Source organism: Cryptotermes secundus, unplaced genomic scaffold (assembly GCF_002891405.2).
Source record: "Cryptotermes secundus unplaced genomic scaffold, Csec_1.0 scaffold632, whole genome shotgun sequence".
Lineage (NCBI taxonomy): Eukaryota > Metazoa > Arthropoda > Insecta > Blattodea > Kalotermitidae > Cryptotermes > Cryptotermes secundus.
The window spans coordinates 1,992,064-2,015,189 of record NW_019738356.1 but is presented as its reverse complement, the minus strand read 5'-3'; the positions used below and the strand labels follow the sequence as shown (position 1 = coordinate 2,015,189).

The following is a 23,126-nucleotide window of genomic DNA, read 5'->3' as shown; positions in this document are numbered from 1 at the left end:
GCATGATTAATATTTTTAATTTAAGTGAACTCGTAGACTTCGTGTTTTAAGATGCATTGTTTAGTACTTTTTAGGTTGTGTGCAGTGTTGTAACTTAAATTTTATATTACAGTGTAGCTTTTACGGGTAAAAATTGCCTCTAAATATTTATCATCTGGTGTAATGGGGTGAAGCCAAAAAGGACAATGAGTTTGATTAAAAGTACTTTAAATCGTTTATTGATGGTAGAATATAAGTACTATATATTTACATACTGACAATATTTTTCATGTTTTGATCTCTTTAAAAAAATATTACGTATCAAATATTCTCATACAATTGTACAATATTATACAATTATTTGCATAGATTATCCGATTACAAAAGTAATAATGTAATAGAGCGTGAATCCTTCAGACTTTTCTGTAGCATATATTTTCATGTAATAAAATATTCAAATATCTGTTGCTATCAACTGCCCCATTCCCACATATATTAATTAATATCATAACTGCAAATCTAGCTTCGATAGAAGATTATGTTGTACAAGCATTTTTATACCTGGCCATTTTCAATAGAACAAGCAGTGACTTAGGTCGATTCCATTAACTGGATTTGTATATGTTAGTCGAAAATTCTCTCTCCTCTTGTCAGTTTTCGATACGAATATCTGGCAGGACTCCGGCTATCCTAAAATTTTGTAATTTTCTTCAGGCATTCCAGAAAATTTCTGGTATGTACCTCTATTTATACCAAGACCGTCCCCTTCCATATCCTCACCTGTTCATCTACCCTATATCAAAAGCAACAGATTATAAAACTGAGAACTCTTAGGGTCCTAAAGCAAAGCGTAAACATTAATTGTTTGGCATATTAAAAGTAATTTTTGGTTTGGAGTTATAAACGTGGTGACTAGAAAGAATTCTACTTTCTGGGATCCGTCACCGTGTAGTCTGGTAGAGCTGAAGGACGTTCCTTGCGACGTTTGTAAACTTCTAACAGACTCGTAAGTCTAAGGTGAGGGAGAGGCGGCCGCGCCATAGCTCAAGCGGTTAGTCGCTGGCTTCCCACCGCGGCGGCCAGGGTTCGATCCCGAGTCTGGTCAAGTGGGATTTGTGGTGGACAAAGTGGCGCTGGGGCGGGTTTTCTCCGAGTACTTCGGTTTTCCCTGGCAATCTTCATTCCACCAACCTTTCCATCATCATAATCACCCGGGGCAGGAATAATAAGCCAATCAGTGGCTGCCGTGCCGAGTGGACCCAGTTGGACTTCACCCCCCACTAAGCGAGAGAGAGTCAGTAAATAGACCACAAGTGGAAGTAAAACAGGTGTAAAGGCGCGTCCACATTACTCGTGCTCGTGTGACTCGCCATGCTCGCGAGTAATGTGGACGATATGACAAGTCACGTGACAAGCAAATTTTAAATTTTAAATTTAAAAACTATTGCCAATAAATTAAAATACAACTGCAGCCTATACACACTACGAGTAAATATACGGATCCTCACGCGCCGAAGCCTGGCGTGCAACTGAAGTAGTGTGGACGAAGATTTACAAGCACAAGTAAAAGCCAGACGAGTCTCCCTACGAGCACAAGCCTGGCGAACACGAGCACGAGCTTGCGTAATGTGGACGCGCCTTAATGGATGTAATAGGTTTTCTATGTGTATCACTAGGTACCAGCACAGTCCAGGTTCATGAAAGTCTAGGTAGCAGAAGCGCATGTACATGTTCAGAGGCTGGTTTCAGTAGTCAAAATGGCGACTGTGCTTGAAGTGTGTGCTACTGAAGAACAATGTTCTGTTGTTCGTCTTTATGGACAAAAAGACTCAATGCAAAGGATATCTATGAAGAAATGTTTGTTATTTACATCGAGAAGTGTTTGTCACGTAAAGCGGTTCGCAGCTGAGTGTAACAGAAATTTCGCTGATTATGAAGAGGTTGAAACGGAGGTGCGGAAGTGTCCGAGACAACAGTCAAAAAGACTTTTATACTGTGGGTTTCGTCACACCGGTAAAGCGATAGAACAAGTGTTGGTGGAGGATATTTCGAGAAAACAATTTTTTTTTCATCTTAGAATATTACATGTTTCATATCGATTTGTGACCTATTTTTTTACTCTCCCTAATGTTATGAATATTAACGTTTATGTGAAACATCCATAAACATCCACCAGATCACACGGCGTCATATTCCTGAAGTTAGTACTCACAAAAATAACATGCCATATGTAAACTATAATAAATAAATACTGTTTATTCTGTAAGTTCAACAATATATGTGAATACAATAGACAGTATAAACCCTATGGAATACAGTGTACATAAAAGATACATTATATATAACTGGCTGGGCCCTACTGTATTGACTCTTTCGTAAAATAAAAGTTTATTTCTTCTAGTTTCCCTCAGGGGAATCCCAAATCATCACGAATCGTTCATGCATTTGTAAATTGCTCATGTGGTCTCCGTCCGGAATATCTTTGAGGTTACGCCATATCTAGAATAGGCAACCATAAGGCGGGAGAGTTCCTGATGTTTCCGGAGATAATCATTTATAGCTTGCAGAGTTTATTATCAAACTTCGCCAAATGAATAAAGTATTTGCATGTGTAAATAATGTAGATTCTTGCGATGACGCACATTCGAAGATATTTTAGACAGAGTTTAAGTACTTCAGATTTTATACCTATCTTTTCATTTCTTGAATTACCGATTATCCTTAGCTGCAAATCCCTGATTTATGCGTCCGTCTTCTACAGATTTCCTCTGAACGATGTCTGACTTATCTGCTCTCTCTGAAACAAAAGGTAGCATGATTTTTGTAATGAAAAATATGAGTGGCACTTAAGGATAAACTGAATTTTTCTATAAATGAATTTACACTGTATGTTCGGAGAGACGGGATAACGCAGTCAGTATAGCGACTGGCTACGGGTTGGCCGACCAAGAAGTCGGAGTTCGAGTTCCGATGGGGGGCAAGAAATTTCACTTCTCCATATCGTCCAGACCTGCTCTGATTTCCACCAAATCTCCTATCAAATGGGTAAGGGGGTCTCTTCCCCAGGGGTAAAGCGGTCGGGGCGTGAAGCTGACACTAACCTCCAGCTAGTGCCGAGGTGGAGAATACTTGGATCTATACATCCACTCCCCCATACATCTTCATTGCCTAGTGCTTAATTAGTTAAGTACAGAGACAAATTTACCATTAAATTTTTAATCTATTTTTATCCTTTGTTTTTTATATTTAATTTGTTTTGAGGGGGTAAATTTAAGCTTCTCTTAATTTTATTTTTGTTTCGATCGAGATTTTGTTTCTTTATCTACTACAGAGTCTATGAATATATGGAGCTATGCCTCCACTCTCCGGCACGTTTCGTGGCGTGATGCACAAGAGACAATATATCTTAATAATAAACATTGTTGTAATTTTTTTATAATACCTTATAATCTAGTAATTCGTTACCAACTTTTCGGAGGCACTTACTATTTTTTCAGGGTAAAGTGAAGAGAGTGTTATTAATAGCTTACCACAGACGTTGTCATAAAACGGAAGACCGCATTAAAGTGAAAATCTGAAATCCTCTTCCTTGTCTGTGCTCGAAAGTTATTTTTGGAAATGCATGCTTACTGAATTATAAGGAAGTAGCTCAGCTCACCTGCTCGCAACAAAACCTTCTCAACATTGAGTGCTGGTACCTCAAAACCCAAGGAGAGCAAGGCGGCGAATAGAATGGAGAAAAATACATCGCTGACGACCTGCGACATCTATAAACAGATAAATGATATAAACTCCGTCTCAAGTGCAAACAATATATTTTGTGTCTTTGATCTTGCTCCCTACACTACATGTTTCGGCCTCAGACGGCCATCATCAGGTGTATAACACTCACTCGTATGGAGTGCAACAGGATGCTTAAATATAATACCTATAAACAGATATTATTAACTGTAATTTGCAATTGCTAAATCCTAGATATCAATACCGTATTTTTAAAAATATTCTAATTTTCTATTTCGTTTCTAAATTAATCAAATCAAATAACATTAAGACGACATTCAAGATATGATTACTGCGTAATGTAAGGAAAGAAAGGAAAGAGACCACTGGGAAGACCAAAGTGTAGGTAGGTGGGCCATATTAAAATGGATCTTAAAGAGATAGAATTGTAAGTTATGAATTGGATTGATTCGTCTCAGGATAGGGACCAGTGGAGGGCTCTTGCGAACACGTTAATTAACCTTCAGGTTCCATAAAATGCTGGGAAATTCTCGAGTAGCTGCAGAATTGGCGGCTCTTCAAGAAAGGCTCAGCTCCATGAGTAAGTATGTAAGCGATCTGTGTACGTTGTGTAAATAGTGTGGCAAAAGATTAACACGTACGTAGTTCTTATATACTGAGTGTTCTATTATTTACTAAGAGTATGAACTCACCAGATTAATGCCATTTATGTAAATAGGTGTCCTTGTTGTTAGCTGCCGATACAATATGTACGTAAAGTGGACAAGGTAGATGCAGTACGTGAGACGCCCAAGTGGTTTGAACGCTCCCCATGATAAGAGCTTGTCTACCGGTCCTTAAGAATGAAAATAAAAGTAATATTTAACCCTTTTGAAAAACGAAACGTCAGAAAGGTTGAGCTAGAGAGAGGCAAGAAATTTGTTTACAGAAGAAACTGATATAAATTTACGAGTGAGTTGCTGAGGGACACATTTTCAAAACTGATACAGGGTGATCTAATTTTAAAGGGGACCCAGATTAAATCTGCTGATTGGCTGATAATGCCATTAAAGAATATCAATCATTAGCAGTGACTAACAAACATTGCCAGCTCTATTAGGTGTAAACATATTTTGTCATGCTGTTTTTCATTCCAGACCTTTTCTAGTAACAATTTAGTGATTTCCTAAGGCTTTGTGAATTTAATTTAACAATTCCTCCACCCTCTCATATGATTACTGGACGCTTATTACAATGTTCCATGATTTTGTAAACACCATGCAGTATAGAATCCACACGTTCCATAATGCAGGCGGTTAATACCCGGCTTCTCACAGCAGTGGCTCGGGTTCAATCCCTGATAAAAGCTCATGGAGTCTGCAGTAGAAAGTGGCACTAAGGGAAGGTTTTCTCTATGTACCTATATATCCTCTGTGGATTCTGGTTCCGTTATTTACTTCACAGTCATTAATCATCCAATCATCCGATGGTGCACACTCTCGATACTGGCAGCGTCTTTAAACAAGATCAAGTGAAGTTATTCGTGTGCATAAACATTTAAGCACCACGACATAAACACTTAAGGGGGAGTGAACGTATAACCTCACCATCCTTGACCTCGGCACTAGATGAGGCTGAGTGGTCAGTTTCACGCTCTTGTCGCTTTACCTCCGGGAAAGAACCTCCGGTACCCATTGAATAAGAGGTTGGGTGGGTTCTAGAGCCGGTCTAGTCATTATGAAAAAAATAAAAATCTCTTTCCTCTGCCGGGAATCGAACACCAACTCTCCAGCCTGTAGCACGTTGCAATACCTACTGAGATATCGTGACATTCTGCGTCGTTAAACAACCAACTGTAAAAAGTAAAGCGCTTATTGCGTTGTTTTTATACCTCCATAACCTGTGACGCATGCGTAGATGACCCATCCCACAGCAAAGGCCCAGATTGGTCGATTCAGACAGGCGTAAATGGCGGAAATGTAGACATTGTATTTGTAGTCTGGTTGCTGGAAAGGTAGTCTCCAATAGATGGCACTGAAGCATCCCAACGCAGACAGCATCCACCCTGTATAGACTTGCAGCTGAAAACAAAGCCAGATGTACTTCACGACTTTGTTCGAAACATTTCTGTGGCTACATCATACCCCCAGTAGGCAACCTTACGGAAAAAAAGTCCTGAGTGTGTTCAACGTGATCTCCATTACGGGAATTCTAGTTCCTGTTGTATGTCTGGAGCAGAATCTGGTCACTTTCGAAAGATGATCCCTCGATCTACGTCACAATCTGTTAATGACGCAACTTAGAACTACAGAATGTTCAATCAAGGAGGAAACTTCGCAACACCGTTGACCGGGCCCAATATTCCTCACAGATTGCTGCTGTAACTGTAACTGAAACTGCAATGGCGCGCGTTTATCAGCGCTAATGTCTCATTCTGCTATCAGCAGTTACAGTAGCAATGTGTGAGGAATGTTGGGCCAGGTCAGCGGTGTTGCGAAGTTTCCTCCTTAACTGAACGCACTGTATTATAGACACGCACTTTTTACAAAAAAATTATTACAGCCCATTATTTAATAATCCATGACCCGGTCTAGAAAACCGAGATTATCTGCAGTGGGGGACCGTTGCGCTGACCACGTGACACCCTATATCCGCAAATTTGGCACTAGCTTCGCCGACAAGTGGCTGTCGCTAGGTCCATATATTTCACTTGTAGACTACAGGCCACGGAGTTTGCTTTTGTTTGTTTGTTTTATGACCCTGGATAAATATAAAGTAGCAGACACCCAACTCAGGCCAAAGAGTGTAACATTTTTCAGAACTTCATTTCAGCTCCAAATAGTTCAACCAGGAACATTTCAGTGGTGGAAAGATGCTCCCAGATGAAACATAAGAAGCAAAGGGCCTGGCTAACACGTGACTGTCGGCCAATGCATTTTCGAGGCGATCAGAGATGAGTGCTGATACGAGGGATCATTAAATCGTGGCTGAACTGTGACGTGACTGCATATATGGTCCGACTGAAACACGAAGAAGAATTGTGGAGGGCAACATAGGAGCGGATATAGAGTCAAAACGGAATCTGACTGAAGTCAACCACCATCTCAACTTTCTCGTAACGTCCTTATGATTTCACGAAATTTCCAGAAACTGTGATGAAAACCGCCACTGGCGCCCTATTTCTGCAAATATATTTGCATACACAGTTGGGTAGCATGTTTAGGGCACTGCTAATTAATGGTAACTATATGAATAAATGCGGATATGCTGTAGCGTATTTCACTGAAGCACTATGCTGCGAGCCGGAAGGTCGTGGGTTCGATTTCCGTTTAAGTCACTGGATTTTCTTCAATTGACCTAATCCTTCCAGACGTACTATGGCCCTGGGCTCGACTCAGTCTCTAACAGAAATGAGTACCAGGAATCTTCTTGGATGTAAAGGGCGGCCGACGCGTAAGGCTGACAACCTCACCGCCATCTGTGAGGCGATTGTCTAGAAGAAGTGGGAGCCTCGACGTCTCACAACACTATGGACCTCCACGGCTTATTAGAGGGATAGCTTTACATTTTATCTTTATATGAATAAAAGAGCAACAACTATCATTGTTTTCTTAACAAAATGGTGAGGCTAAAATAATTCCGTCTAAGGCGACCGACTGTGCTAGTTCTCAAGTTCTGTCAGTAATCCTTAGGAGAAAGATATTTTTGTTCTCTTTGAAGGTCTCACAAGAGTGAATATGAAGACTATTATTTGCTGTAATGTGACGCCGTGTAGTTCACAGACATTTCGAAGGGACGTACCTGCCTCCATCTTCAGAGTCGAAATGTAAGCCGAAAGAGACACGAGCAAGGTTTAGGTATCAAGTGGATCCATTCTTAATTTTCTTCTGTAGAAGCTCACGGAAGTTTCAATGGAATATCCTGCATCCATCTTTTGAGTAGGAAGTTAAGCTAAGAAACCAGTAAGACATAGTGTCTGTCTTTGCTGGTTACATATCGCTGCTTCTCTCTTTAACTTTCCCGTTGTCAAGATGAAGGCAATGCGCTCTTCAGGAAGTTCAGTGAACTACACAGAAATACAGAGTGTTATAAATCTGAAGGTATTATTCTTCCTGAAATTTCTTAGCTGAATAACTATCAACTTGTCCAGACACTTCATGTGCACTTGGTAGTGGGCTAATGACATATTGTATCTCGTTATGAAAGACATACCCCGGTGAGCAGTGGTTTCCTGCCCTTGCAACAATGTAGCAGATATCCCAGCCCGAACCCGATAAGCCAAGGAGTGAAACGCGCATGCGTTGTGATGTATTCGTACCGATCTCTGTTGTCCCACTCTGGTCCTCTATAGGAACAGAAAAAAATAATATTTCAAGATTTTCAGTCGCTAGATAGGCAGGAGGAAATGTCTGCAGTCCAGCTGCAACTGTCAGTATAACGCTATGAAGTATCAATGCTGGGCGAAACATGAATGTTTCAAGCACGATCGGTCGGTCGATGTGTCGGTTAAATTGCTGCTGGTCCTCGTCAGTACAGTCAATCTTTGCAGCAGTTACATTTAAATCTATGACCAAGATTTATTTTCTCTCCTAGACATGTGTTTAGAAGTGGGGACCTCCTTTTTGAGGGGAGGGGTCAGTGTTTCTCAGTAGGCCAATGTTTGGTGCACAGAGTAACAGAGTTCTCTGTGTATGTTAAATTACAACTTGTCCTCGTCAGCACAGTCATTTTTGCTTCCGAGTCGTGACAGACTCATGAACGTCTGCTGTCTCAGATTCGTGACTCACCCAACGTGGAGAGCCAGGTCCCTGTATATATGGCTCCCAGTAAAAGGGTGGCCTAGTTAAACCCCCAGGAACCGGGCTCCCATTTGTCGCCGGAGGTATTCGAACACGCCTCCATACAGGAGTCAAGCACGAATTTCTGTTGAATGTATAAGTATTTATTTCGTACCTCACAGGAAACATGTATTATAAAGCCATCGTAAAAAGGAAATGGTAAATGCTGTTTAGAAAAAAATATTATTTGTTATTCTCAGAATCGTATGAAACAGAGAAGTGCAATTTGTTATGATCTATTATCCAAGTTGAGAAGCTATATAGTCTCTCCGTTAAAGCATCATCAAATAACCTGCAAAAGAATTCAATATTTTCGTCAGAAACACGGCAGATATACTTACACTCCAGCATTGATTCCTGCTGGAAATTCATTCACGTAATTGACCGTGTAAGAAATGATAATTCCTCCGATGATAAGGGTGCCTAGAAGTAGCAGGTTCCATTTCCGTGGCCACTTAATTAGAGGTAACAATATCAGCGGGGATATCCAGAAAAGTTGCATGTCCACCGATAGATACCAGCTATGGCCAACACACTACGGAAGTTAAAATGCATGTTAAATGTGACAGGTATGTTAAATATTAATCTCTGTTTACTTATAAGGGTGGTATATAATTTGTAATATCTGCCAACTGTGGGAAAATAAGATTCAAACAGAAAACGAATGTATTATAAACTGAGAATGGCTAATTAATCCGAATCATGTGGTTGACAAAAGAAGTGCATAATAAGGTATAAGATTAATTTCAGATATAATAATCTCTATAGCATATTTTGATCGCTTTCATCTCATCTATATAAATAAAATAGTATGGTGTTCCCTGATGCTATGAGTGTGCATGTGTTGGTTTGCAGTAGTAATTAATTCTGCCGGCAGGTGGGTCTGCCAACAATTGTCTCAATGTCATTAACTGAAGTCATTTTCATTAAAAATGCTCCTAAAACAAAACTCCGTGGTCTGTAGTCCGCAAACGAAGTATATCGACCGAGCGACCGCCACTTGTCGGCGAAGATAGTGCCAACTTTTGCGGACAGATGGTGTCACGTGGTCAGCGCAACAGATCCCCACGGCCGTTAATCTCGGTTTTCTAGAGTGAACATTAAAAATGCCTATTTATAAAACGTTATTCAGGCCTATAATCTGTATTTCTTTCTTTCTTTCAGTATTGAACATTATGAATGAGCTGTGATTTCGCGAAGTGGAGCCCCTAGTTATATAGGTAATTATTTTCTAAGTGTTTAGCTGTCATTTTGCCAGTTTTTGTGTCCATAGCTTTGCACTAAATATGAGGGCTCGAACCAGATTACAGTCTTAATGAAATGTCTCAACTTATATCTCACTACAAAGTTCATTTAATGTTTGGAACAAACTTTTCAGAGAAGATGAAACAGGCATTTTATTCCTAATATACTTCATATATAACGCTTATATTTTTCGAGATAATTAAACAAAAACGATGAATTAGCCAAAATTATTAAGCTATGAGCAACTTTTCTAACATTCTCTAAGCTGGAAAATTAAGAACATGTATCATCGAATGATGCATCGAGACCGTTTGATGATCAATGCCATCTGCCGGACACTAACCATAACTACATGATCTCTGATCGAAATATAATAAACATAAACTGGATTTACTATAGAAGATTTGTACGATCATTCAAATATTATAGATTTTTGTTTCAGAAATCTATTTGTAACATATTTTTGCGTGATTCTTACCATTCTGTAATCACTGACGTAGTTCTGTACGTACAGGAGAGCAGACCACCAATTCTCCTGGCATAACTGGGTCAGATGTTTGTTACCTTTATCCCAAAGTGGACCTGAGCCCATATGTTCTATGAGGCTCAATTGCATTAGCACCATCACAGCTAAGGCAGGTGTCAATCTGGTTAATAAAAAAACAGAGATTTTATGTACCATATTTGATATATCACTGAGAAGACCAAGGCGTAGGTGGGTGGACAATATTAACAATGGATCTTAGAGAGATAGGACGTGATGGTATGGATTAGATTGATCTGGCTAAGTATAGGGACCAGTAGAGGGCTCTTGTGAGCACGGTAATAAACCTTCGGGTTCCATAAAATTCTGGGAAATTCTTGAGTGGCTGCACAATTGGCGGCTTCTCAAGAAGGGCTCAGCTCCATAAGTAGGCAAATAAGTAAGTAAGGCCGCTCTATAGCTCAAGCGGTTAGTCGCTGGCTTTCCACCGCGGCGGCCCGAATTCGATCCCGGGTTTGCTTAAGTGGGATTTGTGGTGGACAAAGTGGCGCTGGGGCAGGTTTTCCCCGAGTACTTCGATTTTCCCTGCCAATCTTCATTCGATCAATTGCTCCACAATCACCCTCACCTATCATCTTGGGTTGGTACAATGGGCCAGAAGTGGCCGCAGTACAAGGGACTTAGTCCCACCCCACTAGCAAAAAAAGAAAAGTAAGTAAAATGTTTGATATATCAGTGCTTCTGAACCGGTGAAACTCATCCTATTGGTCGGATCTATCACTCAGCTAGATGACATGTTAGGCCCCAAAAATAAGACCTTACATTAATGATTAATATGTGAATAATTATAAAGAAGCAGGAAAAGAAACGCTTGCACTTTACTGCAATAGAACAAAAGATTTTGAGAAAATGAACGATGGATCACTAGATCCAAAAGCTTGAAAATTACTGAACTGGATTAACCCTTTGAAGCAAAATGGTTACTTTATGTAACACCTGATTTTTCGTCCAAAGACTCAACATTTTTACCCACACAGATATTTTTACCGTTTCTTTTGATCGTCAAAACAACATTTGATTATTTCTATTAACGGCATTAACAAGATTTAATTTGTTAAATGTTGTTCATTACCTGATATAGCGGTGCAGGTAATATAAGGGCACATTTAAAAACTTCTGGCGTCGGTCCACATGGCCGAGCTGCCCATAAGCTACTAGTAGTCCACTTACAAGTAGGAAAGTGTCAACAGCCAGAACACTGTTAATTATCACCATTGTACTCCAGTCGCTGATAAACTACAATGAAAAACATTTCATTTTGTTAGTGTAATATTCTTTAATTGTTTTCCTGCACTTATTATACATAATACGCAGAATCTACAATAAATGTATATATATATGTTCAATATGTAAATGCTCGTGAATATTTTATGCCCAGTGGCCTAACTCATATAGCCGTACTTTCTTTTGTTTACTTAGGTATTGGGGTTTTACTCAGGTCTGTCTGGTAGAGTTAGGACGATATATCTTTTCAGTCTGTGTGTAGTTTCGGTATTGTCTAGTAGGTTTCACTGCGAGTGCATTAGTGTGTTTTTTTTGTCTTAAATATTTGGTGTTGCACTTTTTTATTTCATTGAGCATTGTGCTCATTTGGAGATCTTCATGAGTTTCTTCAGGGTTTTGAATTCTGAAGCTGTTTAATTAAGTACTATCCTTTCGAAGGGGATTGCCACTTCCACCCCTCTCTTTAGTGAAGCTGAATACGGTCTTTCCAGCGTGGAAGTGGGTTCGACTACCTGCACCGTAACACTGAGAGTTGCAGAAGACGACGGAAAGGGAACCCGATTCCTGGGGGGTATAACTGGGTGACCCTGTTCCTAGGATATATAAACACGAGGACCTGGCCCTTCAGATGCGAGGAATCTCGAATATGAGACAGTAAAATATGTCCATGACCACCGAGGAACTCTAACCCAAGATTGACTGTGCTGGCGAGGACCAGCAGCAACTGTAAACAACAGACCTGTAGTCTCATCAGAGAGGGAGCCCCACATCAACAAATCCTCAACTGCAGGGCATTTAACAAAAATCTAGTTTTGGGTCCTATATAGGGCTTGGCAGTAACACAGGCTATCGGTCGTAATATAAGTTTAGCATTGACTTTAGGGACAGTATATTCCTCTTAAATGATGGTAATTATAATTTAAATATATTACTGATATTTTATCGTTGTGAAGGTTTCTCATATTGTTTTTTGAGGCTGCCTCTGTACAGTTCACAGCCTATGCACTAGACAATTAATCTTACCCCATATCCGGTGATGGCGTTGATAGATGGCACATTCATGGACAACAAGTATCTGTGCCCCAGTACGATCCAACAGATACTCAGGATACGGATACCACTGAGACATGTCAGGGTTTCTGGCGAGTCCTTGGTACTCAGCAATTTTCTACCGTTGGTATACAACGAAAATGAGATAAGTATTTGTTTCCCGCGACCTGAAACAAATGTGAGATTCTGAAGGCAAAAATTGGGTGAGTCAGGACATGAGTTGGAAGATAAATTGGAGAAGGAATAACAAGGAAAGAGGAATGAGGAAGTAGAATAGGAAATATGCGGTGAAAGAAGGAGGGCAGGAAATAATGTTTTATTTGTAGTTCATTTCACGAAGAAGCCAGTAACTCAAATTTCATAGAGTCGAATATTTGGATGATGATGAACGATGAATGGAAGGGATGTGGAAGGATGCTGTAGTGGTTTCTTTTAATGCTAGTGGGGTGGGACTAAGTCCCTTGTACTGCAGTCACTTCTGGCCTATTGTACCAGCCCCAGATGATAGGTGAGAGTGATTGTGGAGCAATTGATGGAATGAAGATTGGCAGAGGAAACCGAAATACTCGGAGAAAACCTCCCCAGCGTCACTTTATCCACCACAAATCCCACTTGACCAGACCCGGGATCGAACCCGGGCGACCGAAGTGGAAAGCCAGCGACTAACCGCTTGAGCTATGGCGCGGCCTTGCTATAGTGGGTTACATACGCATAGAAGGAAGAGAGGTGAAAATGAAAGAGGATGAAGGGGAGGAACTTGGAGAAAAAGACCTGAGAAAGAGAGAAAAAAGAAATGAGATTAAAAAAGAAGGGAATGAAAGAGAAAACAGAAGAATAAAAATAAATGTGGAATTGTTAGAAAGAGTAATGAGGATAACAGCATAAGAATATATATATAATATATATATATTATTTATTATACTGCAATTGGGTTTTAGCCCGGTGGCAGTAGTACACAATAGGACACAACAGACAAGTAACACACATTACACTAAGTGACAACACGTTCAAACAAAACACAATACACAAAACACAACAATAAGGACATCCTACCACAATGAATACAAACCAAATACGATTAACAACTACAACAATTACAGAGAATACAAACAATTGCAACAAATACTGCAAAAATGTATAGAAGGAAAGAATCTCTGTGTCCTGTTTTTCATCTCTATGTGTGATGAATTCTTGATGTCTGCATTGGGTAACGAGAGACCCGTTACATCGCGTTACATTTACCTTTCTTCAAAAGGTCATACGATGTGCTGAGAATCACCGACAGCCCAAATGTGACGAACACCGCACTGAAACAAACAAGATTTCGTCATCAGGAGTTGAGCATCACTGAATACATATCTCTGCACGTTATTTATTGCACATGAGAGTGACAATTTAATGGCACTATTATCAAAACCTTTATCAGTTCACTACGCACTTGACAATCACCGCAGTTTGCATACATGAGACTTCAAGACACGAAGTGGATTGTTTTACGATTATGTCTTTATTATGCAAAACATAGCGTCGATTTGAAGGAAGGCAGATGAATTATAAAATGAAAAGTATTTGAAAGAAAGTGACGGTTGTCTAATCAAGATTATATCACTATATTTCTTGTGTAGTGACTGAGGAAATCACGAAAGAACTCAGGATAACCACTGATCTGACCGAGAACAGAAATGAACAGTTCCATTTTCTCTGTGTTCATGAATAATACACAATAATAGCACAAAGTGAAATTATATGCATTAAAAAATAACAAATCTTATGTCTGGAATTTAAAATCCTGTTTCATATGAGTAAACACGAAGAAGCCACCACGAATTGTTTTCCAGAATTATGAAATTTATGTGAGATCTGATGTGTTTAACTGAAGTGAATAGTCAATGAAGATGAGCCCTTCAAGTTCCTCCAAAACCTTGATATAATCTTCAGAATTATGGGGTTTTTGGACTTTGTTCATCGTCCGGTATTCTAGAAAGCAGAAAAAGCACTGTCCACTGATTAAGGTTAGCTCTTTCTAAGGCATACAACTGAACAGATGTCTTCCCGCCACTTACACCTGAGGACGGAAACAGATCCAATTTCCGAAATGTTACTTTTTCTAGTTTTAGAACACTGGACGACAGACAAAGTCCAAAAACTTAAAAATTATTAATATTATACACCATCGTCAGAACCCTTTAGATTCTATTTGGTATTATTTACTAAACAAGATGGCGTCCTGAATGGATCACGAAATGGTGTCTCTCCAGACACATAGACAGTAACACCGGAAATCGTCTCCGATGTTTTTAGTTATTTTGCACAGTGCCTTCTTGTAAAATCCGGGATAATATTTCGATTAAAAGGCGTTTCTTTACTTCCAAATTTTTCCAATTCATCATCCACTTACCTTCCTCCCATTCCATGCTGTAAGATTCTGACAAAGCGGAACACGGCTCACATCCCCGAGGACCAGTAATTTCAGTATTCACCGTTGCCAGAATCTAAAATCTCGAAATAAATCAACGTTACATATCCATAATTGGCTTTTCTTACATTGCTACGTAGTCGATTATTTTCAGTTTCTTCCCTTCGTTGGTGTGACAATCCAGCTCGCTAAGGGTAACCGTGACGTCACGGTGAAGTACGGTACTCAGCCCAGCTCTCATGTCTTCAGCGCCACACGTCGACGGAATGCAGAATCCCCACTGAATAGTGACTGAATTTGAACCGCCAGGCTGTTCAATAACAAATCAATATAACTTGTCAAAGTAACCGAATGTTGGTGTGGAAAGCAGCTCCTTGGCACAAGAAACCCTTTCCTTCCTTCGTAAAATTAAATATGAGAATATAATATTAAAAAGGATATATCATTTTAAAAACTGATATGTGGTAACTATCCCCGTAACAGGCCGTGAAGACCTATAGGGTTCTAAAGCGTCGAAGATCTTACATCTTCTAGATAGTTGGTTCACAGATGGCGCCAGGTTGTCAGTTTTAAGTTCCGGCCGTTTACCCCAGGCTGGAAGGATTAGATAAAGGTAAGGCAAAGTTGTCACTGTGCTTAACTAATTAAGCATTACGTCATGAAGATGTATGGGGGAGTGGATGTATAGGCTCACGTTTTCTTGAATTCGGTACTAGTAGGAGGTGAATGGGCAGTTACACGCCCCGACCGCTTTGCCCCCGGAGAAAAGCCCCCGGTCCCAATTGGATAGGAAGCTGGGTGAGCCCCATACTCGGTCTGAACGACATGCCCCACTGGAACTAGAACTGAGACCCCTTGGTAACCGGTCGCTATACCGACTGAGCTATCCCGACCCTTGGAAGCATTACGTCATTTAAAATATCAAGTGACATCGGGAACCGAACCCTTTTTAAAAACCAAGGGGAGGTTATCAAATCAGAATTCCGTTTGACAATGTTCCGCCATCTCTTAACTGTCAGATAAAATTTTTTTGCATATTTTTCTTCCGTCACTTTATATGTATATATATATAGATATATTTGTATATATATATATATATATTCCCTCCAAGTTATCTGATGTTAAAAACTGACGGATAATTAATGATTAATAACTAAAAACAGTCAGTATAAAAGCTCCAAGCCGGTCACGGTAGCCGAGCAGTCTAAGGCATGCACTGTCTTCGCTCGCTCGGAAGCCGGGATCGTGGGTTCGAATCCCACTCAGGGCATGGATGTTTGTGTGCGTTTTTCTGTGTTTGTGTACAGGTAGAGGCCTTGCGACGAGCTGATCACTTGCCCAAAGAGTCCTACCGAATGTGTAAGATCTAGAAAAACCGAAGTGAACGGAGTTCATGGAGGTGGGCCTAGGCCCACTGGGGCTGTAGTGTCAAGGGAAAAAAATAATAAGAGCTCCAATGTTCGCTGTTTATACTAGAGTTTTCAAAATTATTTTTTTTTATTTGAACCTTTTCTCTTTCTAAAAAAAACTGTACAGAGCGGTTAATAGAGCCTCCTTTCTACAAATTATCCATTGAATCGTGACATAATTCGGGACGGATTGATCCAATACACAATTCATAAGCCACTTCGTTGTCAACAGGAGCTGCATACACAAGGGCGTTTAGGTGTCCCCGCAGGTAAAAGTCCAGAGGATTGAAGTCAGGCGAGGGTGGAGGCCATGCAGCGGGTCTTCCTCTGCCTGTCAGTGATAGATATTATTGAGAACAGCCCACACAGAATGGGTAAAACGTGCAGGAGCAACCTCATGCATTTTTTCAGCAGTAACTATAAAATAAATATTTCCGGGTGCATGCTGATATGGACTTCTTTTGGTTAGTGGAAATCGTATCTTAAATTGTATCGCATCTTTCAGCTGCAGTAAATGTAATTGTCTAGTATTTTCCTACAGCAGTCGTGTTCTGTACCGACCTACAGGTACCCAGTAGTGTTTGTTGTTAATATTAAGAAGCTGAGAAAAACATTGTGTGGTAAAATTTCTCCTTGTAAAGGTATGGATCCAATAAAACCTATACACTCACCACTTCTATTAAATCGAATAATTTCTTTGTAGAAAGAAATGTATCATTTTCCCACGTCAAACTTGCCAGGCAATGTTTGCCATGAAACGGACCCAAATCTGTCTGCACGTCAGTCACGCCAATGCATTCGTCAAAATTCCCCATTGAGACCAAATTCCCCATCAGGATTCCAGCTTCAAGTTTCGCTGTAGAATCTAACACTGAAATCATAATATCAAATATCAACACTGAAGACAAATTTGGGCATTAATATTGCAAAATTCTGGAATGTGACGTCTTAGGGTTTGGTGTATATTTACCAATGATTTGTAGGAACGTGTTGCCTTCGTCTGCCACTTCATATACCCTGAAGATAGACGCAGAAGTTTCTCCCGAACAGTTGCAAACTATCAAATTGCACAATGCCAAGTCCCAAAAATCCTTATTCTTAGAACCTTCCACCTTAGAAACTCCCATATTGCTCAACGTGTTAAATATTTATGGACATTGTAAGTCACTAAATTTTAATTTGGAAGAATAGATAAACATTATGTTTTATCCTATCAAGAGCGAAGGGAGGTTGTGGGAATTGCCTGCAGTGTAACTAAATAAGAAAAGGTATCCCTATAACAGGCCGTGGATGCCCATAGGGTTGTGAGACGCCGAGGCTCCCACATTTTCTAGACAATCGGCTCATAGATGGCAAGATTGTCAGTCCTAAGTGACGGCCGTCCTTTACCCCCAAGAATATTCCAAGACTATTCCTGGTACTCATTTCTGTTAGAGACTGAGTCGACCCCAGGGCCATAGTGTGGCTGGAAGGATTAGGTCAATTGAAAAAATCGAGTCACCTCATCGGAATTCGATCCCGCGACCTTCCGGCTTGTAGCATAGTGCCTAAACTAACTACACTACCGCGTGCCCACCGCCTGCAGAGTAATTGCATTTATTAATAACAATTATCATAAGCCGTCAATATTGGGTTCTCCTTGACTACTCTCCATCAAAAGATGCGAAATTTACTGTTTAATTATGTCACTGTGGTATCTTTATCTATTATACAAAACCACGTATGTTAATAGACGCAAGTAAACAAATACCGCTCCATTTCATTTGTTTTGTTTGTTGTTTTCTATTTGTCTTCCCTCTCCCTCTCTTTCCGTTGTCAATTTTGTCTGTATATTACAACACGAATTTCTTACAAAATGCTGTGTTAAAATTCATTTCGCTGCCTCATAAGAAAAAAAGATTATTCCCCTTTACTTACTTATGGACCTGAGGACACCAATTCTGCAGCTACTCCAGAATTCCCCAGCATTTTATGGAACCTGAAGGTTCATTACCGTGTTCACAAGAGCCCTCCACTGATCCCTATTCTGAGCCAGATCAATCACATCCACACCATCCCATTCTATCTCTCTAAGATCCATTTTAATATTGTCCTCCCACCTACTTCTTGGTCTTCCGAGTGGTCTCTTTCCTTCTGGCTTTCCCACCAGTATCCTATACGCATTCCTCGTCTCCCCCATTCTTGCTATATGCCCTGCCCACCTCGTCCTCCTTGACTTGATCATTCTAATTATACTTGGAGAAGAGTACAAGTTATGAAGCTCCTCATTATACAGTTTTCTTCAACCTCCTCTCACTTCATCTCTCTTCGGTCCAAATATGCTCCCCAACACCCTCAAATACTATTTTAAAATGCACACCCTTGCCTCACAAGAAAAAAATTCTTCTCCTTTATAAAAACAATTTTTTTTAATGTTTAGGAAAATAACCGAGACTCGAACACAGCACATCCCGAATATATGTCTAAAGCAGTGACGTTGATACAGTAAGCGTGAACACATTTTGTTTGCGTCGTTGTACAAAACGCGCTGAATTTGTTGCCCACAGCGAGGAGAGGAGACTGCATGAAACTAATTTTCCAGCAATGTGCGGGCAATTGAAGGCCGCGTGGTGCTCGCGTCTTCTCGTCGGCCTTGGGTATCGAGTTTAGAATTCTTTCCTAAAAAAATGAGAAATCTCAGGGTTACTGGGTTTTTTTGGGCTCATCCATCGTTCAATATTATGAAGAGCACGAAGCTATGGCAAGTGGATCTGTTTGAATCCTCAGGCGAGGGTGTGAGAAACATATATTGTGTTGGGTCCATTAGAAAAAACGAACCTCAGTCAATGGACAACTTATATTGGATCAGGTAAATTCGTGTTGTCCTCGCCAGCACAGTCATTGTTGCTTACGAGCGACATGCTTCATTCGTGATTCAGACTCGAGTCCGCACACCGAAGTAGCACGCGTCTGCGTCTTATCACATCTTCTCTAGTTGATGACATGACGTCATGTAAATAACGTACACTGGTTCTGTTCCTTCAGTATTGATGTCTGAGTCTTGACGTACAGAAAAGGAACATTCAGCATGAAGCTGACGTCAGCATCATGACTCAGGCCGGTGTGCGGCGGATTTCATAATCTCATTCGTTTCAAATGTGCTACTTCCTCTGAGTCATGTCACAGACATCGTGTCTTGACTGTTACATGTCTTGACGCATGTCGGTGTGTGGCCTACCTTACAGTCTTGTTTTCTCTCTATAATGCAACAATATTAATTTAACAACATTAATTCACAATTAATTCACTAAAAGTTCGTTAAATATTTAAAATTTCGTTAAACTAGATGTACATTTGGTGTTTATGCTACATGTTTCAGCCACAGAGGGCCATCTTCAGGCAACGTATCTTTTAAAGCAGCCTACTGCACTGTGCACTGGGTCAAACAGTATTCAGCACGTTGTTGTTGTTATTATTAATTTCCTCGAGTTCTGATGATTCTGATAATTTTATAGGATGATTTTCTTCCTAACCTATATATCGTGGCTGTTTTCATGTTCACCTGGGTGTGCTCTCGCAGTTAATTACCATTTTAATATTATTTTAAATTAAGAAGAAATTGTAAACAAAGTTGAATTAAAGATGGAAGTGTATAACATGATACATTAATGCGAGAGGGCGCTAAAATGCAATATCATTATAACATAATTATAAAGTTATTATTTTCAATTTTCAACTTAAAATGGAACCAGAGCCACCATTTCACGGTATTACGTGATCTCGAAAATGTCTTATATAGACAATATAAGAAAGTTTAAAAATATATTTACTCACTGTGGTAAGCCCATGGTGTACCGTTTCTTAATCCATCCATATATATGTCACTGTGTTTCCTACACAAAATATTCGTAGAATTTTTTAAAATCGGCGCAATACAATCTTCAATTAGACTTGTTACTTTCGGAATTATTTCTTCGTTACCAATTAGTGACTGCAACCAAAACTTATGCCCGGATTCTGCTATGACGTCGCTGTTTTCATTTGGCAACATCTGATGTATGAAGCAGGAGAAAATTATTATTTTCGCGTACACTAACCTAATTGCAGCCATCTCTTAAAGCTGTTCATTTACTGTGCTCACACATAAAATCCCTTATCTCTGACAAATGATACTGTATCGAATCAAGAGTTCAACTGTCCTCGCTTCGTATGCAGATATTTCCTTATACGGGCAGCTGAAGAATCCTGCTTGCAGCGAATATATTTCGATAACCATATTCTTACTTCTCGGTTTTAACCTTGGCTTAATTTTAATCGTACATTAGTCAGTACTCCGAAGTTTATCATCATGTACTTGGATTTATTGCAATTTTTCTAATGATTTATCTACTAAAAGTGGATATAAACTTGCAAATAAATATCATACACAGTCACACAAACCTCATCCTTACAGAAGTAATTAGAAATATATGTTTCTATCACTAAATGGCCACTTGAAATTATAAAACTACAAAACTTGTAAATGGGATTTATTTTGAAATTAATTGTAATTAATGTTTCATGTTGAGTCTGTCTTGAAAAATAAAATGTAAAATATTGAATTAAATATTAAAAGAAGCTTTAAACTGTAAATATGTAAAAGCGATATTAAAAATTATATTAAAATAAAAATGTTGACTTGTGCAAGGATGTTATGTAAGGTTGGGTTAACAATACGTCACTTGTTGGAGAGGTTGAAACAGAAAAAAAGAGTTCCTATAATTACTTTCATAGTTGTTAATAAACACATTCGATCGTAAGACATTTTTACGTCATCTGGGGACCCACATTTGTGGCACTCCCTTATTTCCACTACCCCCTAAACATGTTGCATAAGCCCATGAAGGATTGTAGAGCTGAGAAAGAAGAAAAGAATACGCCTTAATGCTCAGTCCTAAGAAAATTGTGATAATAGGTATAACTATATATGTAAATACACTTTTGCAGTATACAGAGTGTCTCGAAACAGGATATCCATATCTTAATTAGGTGATCTTGGAATCATTTAGAGTCGAACTTTTAAATAAATATGGTTAAAAAAAAAGTAACGGTATCCCTGTAACAGGCCGTGGAGGCCCATGGGGTTGTGAGATGTTGAGGTTCCCAAATGTTCTAGACAATTGGCTTATAAATTGCGGTGTGTTTGTCAGCCTTACGCGCCAGCTGCCCTTTACCCCCAAGAATTTTCAAAGAATATTTCTGGTACTCATTTCTGTCAGAGGCTGAGTCTACCCCAGGGCCATAGTGGGGCTGGAAGGATTAGTTGAATTGAAAAAATCCCATGACCTCATCGGAACTTGAACCCGCGACTTTCTGGCTTGTAGCATAGTGCCTCAACCAACTACTCTGTCGCGTGCCCCAAATAAATATGGTTTCTACTTGTAATGATTTGTCAAGAAATTTACGAAAATTTTATTCCTTTATTAATGTTTGTATTATTTCCATTTAATTCTTTCTCACGTTATTATTATTATCAATAATATTATTAAACAAGATTTGAATTGTTGTGCTTTTGATTTGTATACGGACATAATCGTAATTATTTCCTCTGGAAGAGCCTAAAGAGAATATTTATTCTTATAGTCAGTAATGTATCAGTCTAGATTCGAACCAGATATCTTCCATTCTTCAATCTCCTACACGGAAAAGCGTTCGGTTTTCTGAAAACAGGTAGTCTGTTGCATGTAAAATCTCCTGGAAAGACACGGACCTCTGAAGAAAATATCAGTCGCATTTGAGAGGCATTCCAGCGAAGTCCGTGCAAATAAATTCGTGTTGCTAGCTTGCAGTTACCTACAAATTCCAAGTTCAACAGTGGGCGATGAGCTACACAAAAGGCTTCGCCTAAGAGCGTACAAGATTCAAATGGTTCATGCACTAAAACCGAGTTACCAAGTAGTACACACAAACTTCGCTGTGGACATGCTAGAACGAACTGATGCGTCACCCGATTTCCTCCGCCAAGTGCGCTTCTCGGAACAGGCGACGTTCCATGTCAGTGAAGTTGTAAACAGGTACAACTGCAGGATTTTGAGCAGTCAACATCTACATGTGACATGTGGGTTGGAGACAATGTGAATGTGTGTGCCGGCTGACTGCAACGACTGGCTGATTGGAACGTTTTTCTTTTCGGAAAAGACTGAGACCGGACGTTCGTACTTGGACATGTTTGAGAAGTATGCGCTGTCCCAGTTACCACCTCAGACTATCCTGCAACAAGATGGGGCGCCGTCACATTTCTGCTATCATGTTAGTAATCACTTGGACAGAGTGATGACTTGGAGATAGATCGGTAGAAGTGGACCAATCGCTTGGCCTTCTAGGTCGCCAGATTTAACCCCAGTGGATTTATTTGGGGGGGGGCGGGGTGTTACGTGAAGAACATTGTCTGCCAGGTTAAGTTCAACGAAGTTCAACACCTGAAAGTCCACATAAGGGATGCTGTTGCTACGGTAACACCAAACATGCTTCAAGCCTGGATATTTGTCCTACCATCAAGGGAGCCCTCATTTAAATTTATTGAGAAAGTTATACTCGTATACTCAAAAAACTTTAATAGTGTCCCTTTGTAATGGTGTAAACCTAAATGTGTATAGGAAAAATTTTCTGAGATATAATTATTTTATTTTGGATACCTTTTTTCGGAACATCCTGTACAATATTAGGTAATATTTCGCTAATTA

At 39.7% G+C, this 23,126-nt stretch overlaps 1 protein-coding gene across 1 annotated transcript; it reads right to left on the bottom strand.

The window, feature by feature from the left end:
• Positions 1-1,591: 1,591 nt before the first annotated feature.
• LOC111870855 (nose resistant to fluoxetine protein 6) lies at positions 1,592-20,560 on the bottom strand. The gene is made up of 13 exons (XM_023863444.2): positions 20,239-20,560; positions 17,097-17,296; positions 15,145-15,326; positions 13,843-13,907; positions 12,574-12,767; positions 11,399-11,562; positions 10,261-10,429; positions 8,879-9,072; positions 7,912-8,044; positions 5,591-5,780; positions 4,413-4,555; positions 3,638-3,746; positions 1,592-2,776 (listed from the first exon to the last, which is right to left on the bottom strand). The coding sequence occupies exons 1-13, from the start codon at positions 20,513-20,515 to the stop codon at positions 2,688-2,690; spliced, it is 2,109 nt and encodes a 702-aa protein (XP_023719212.1). The 5' UTR covers positions 20,516-20,560; the 3' UTR covers positions 1,592-2,687.
• Positions 20,561-23,126: the final 2,566 nt, after the last annotated feature.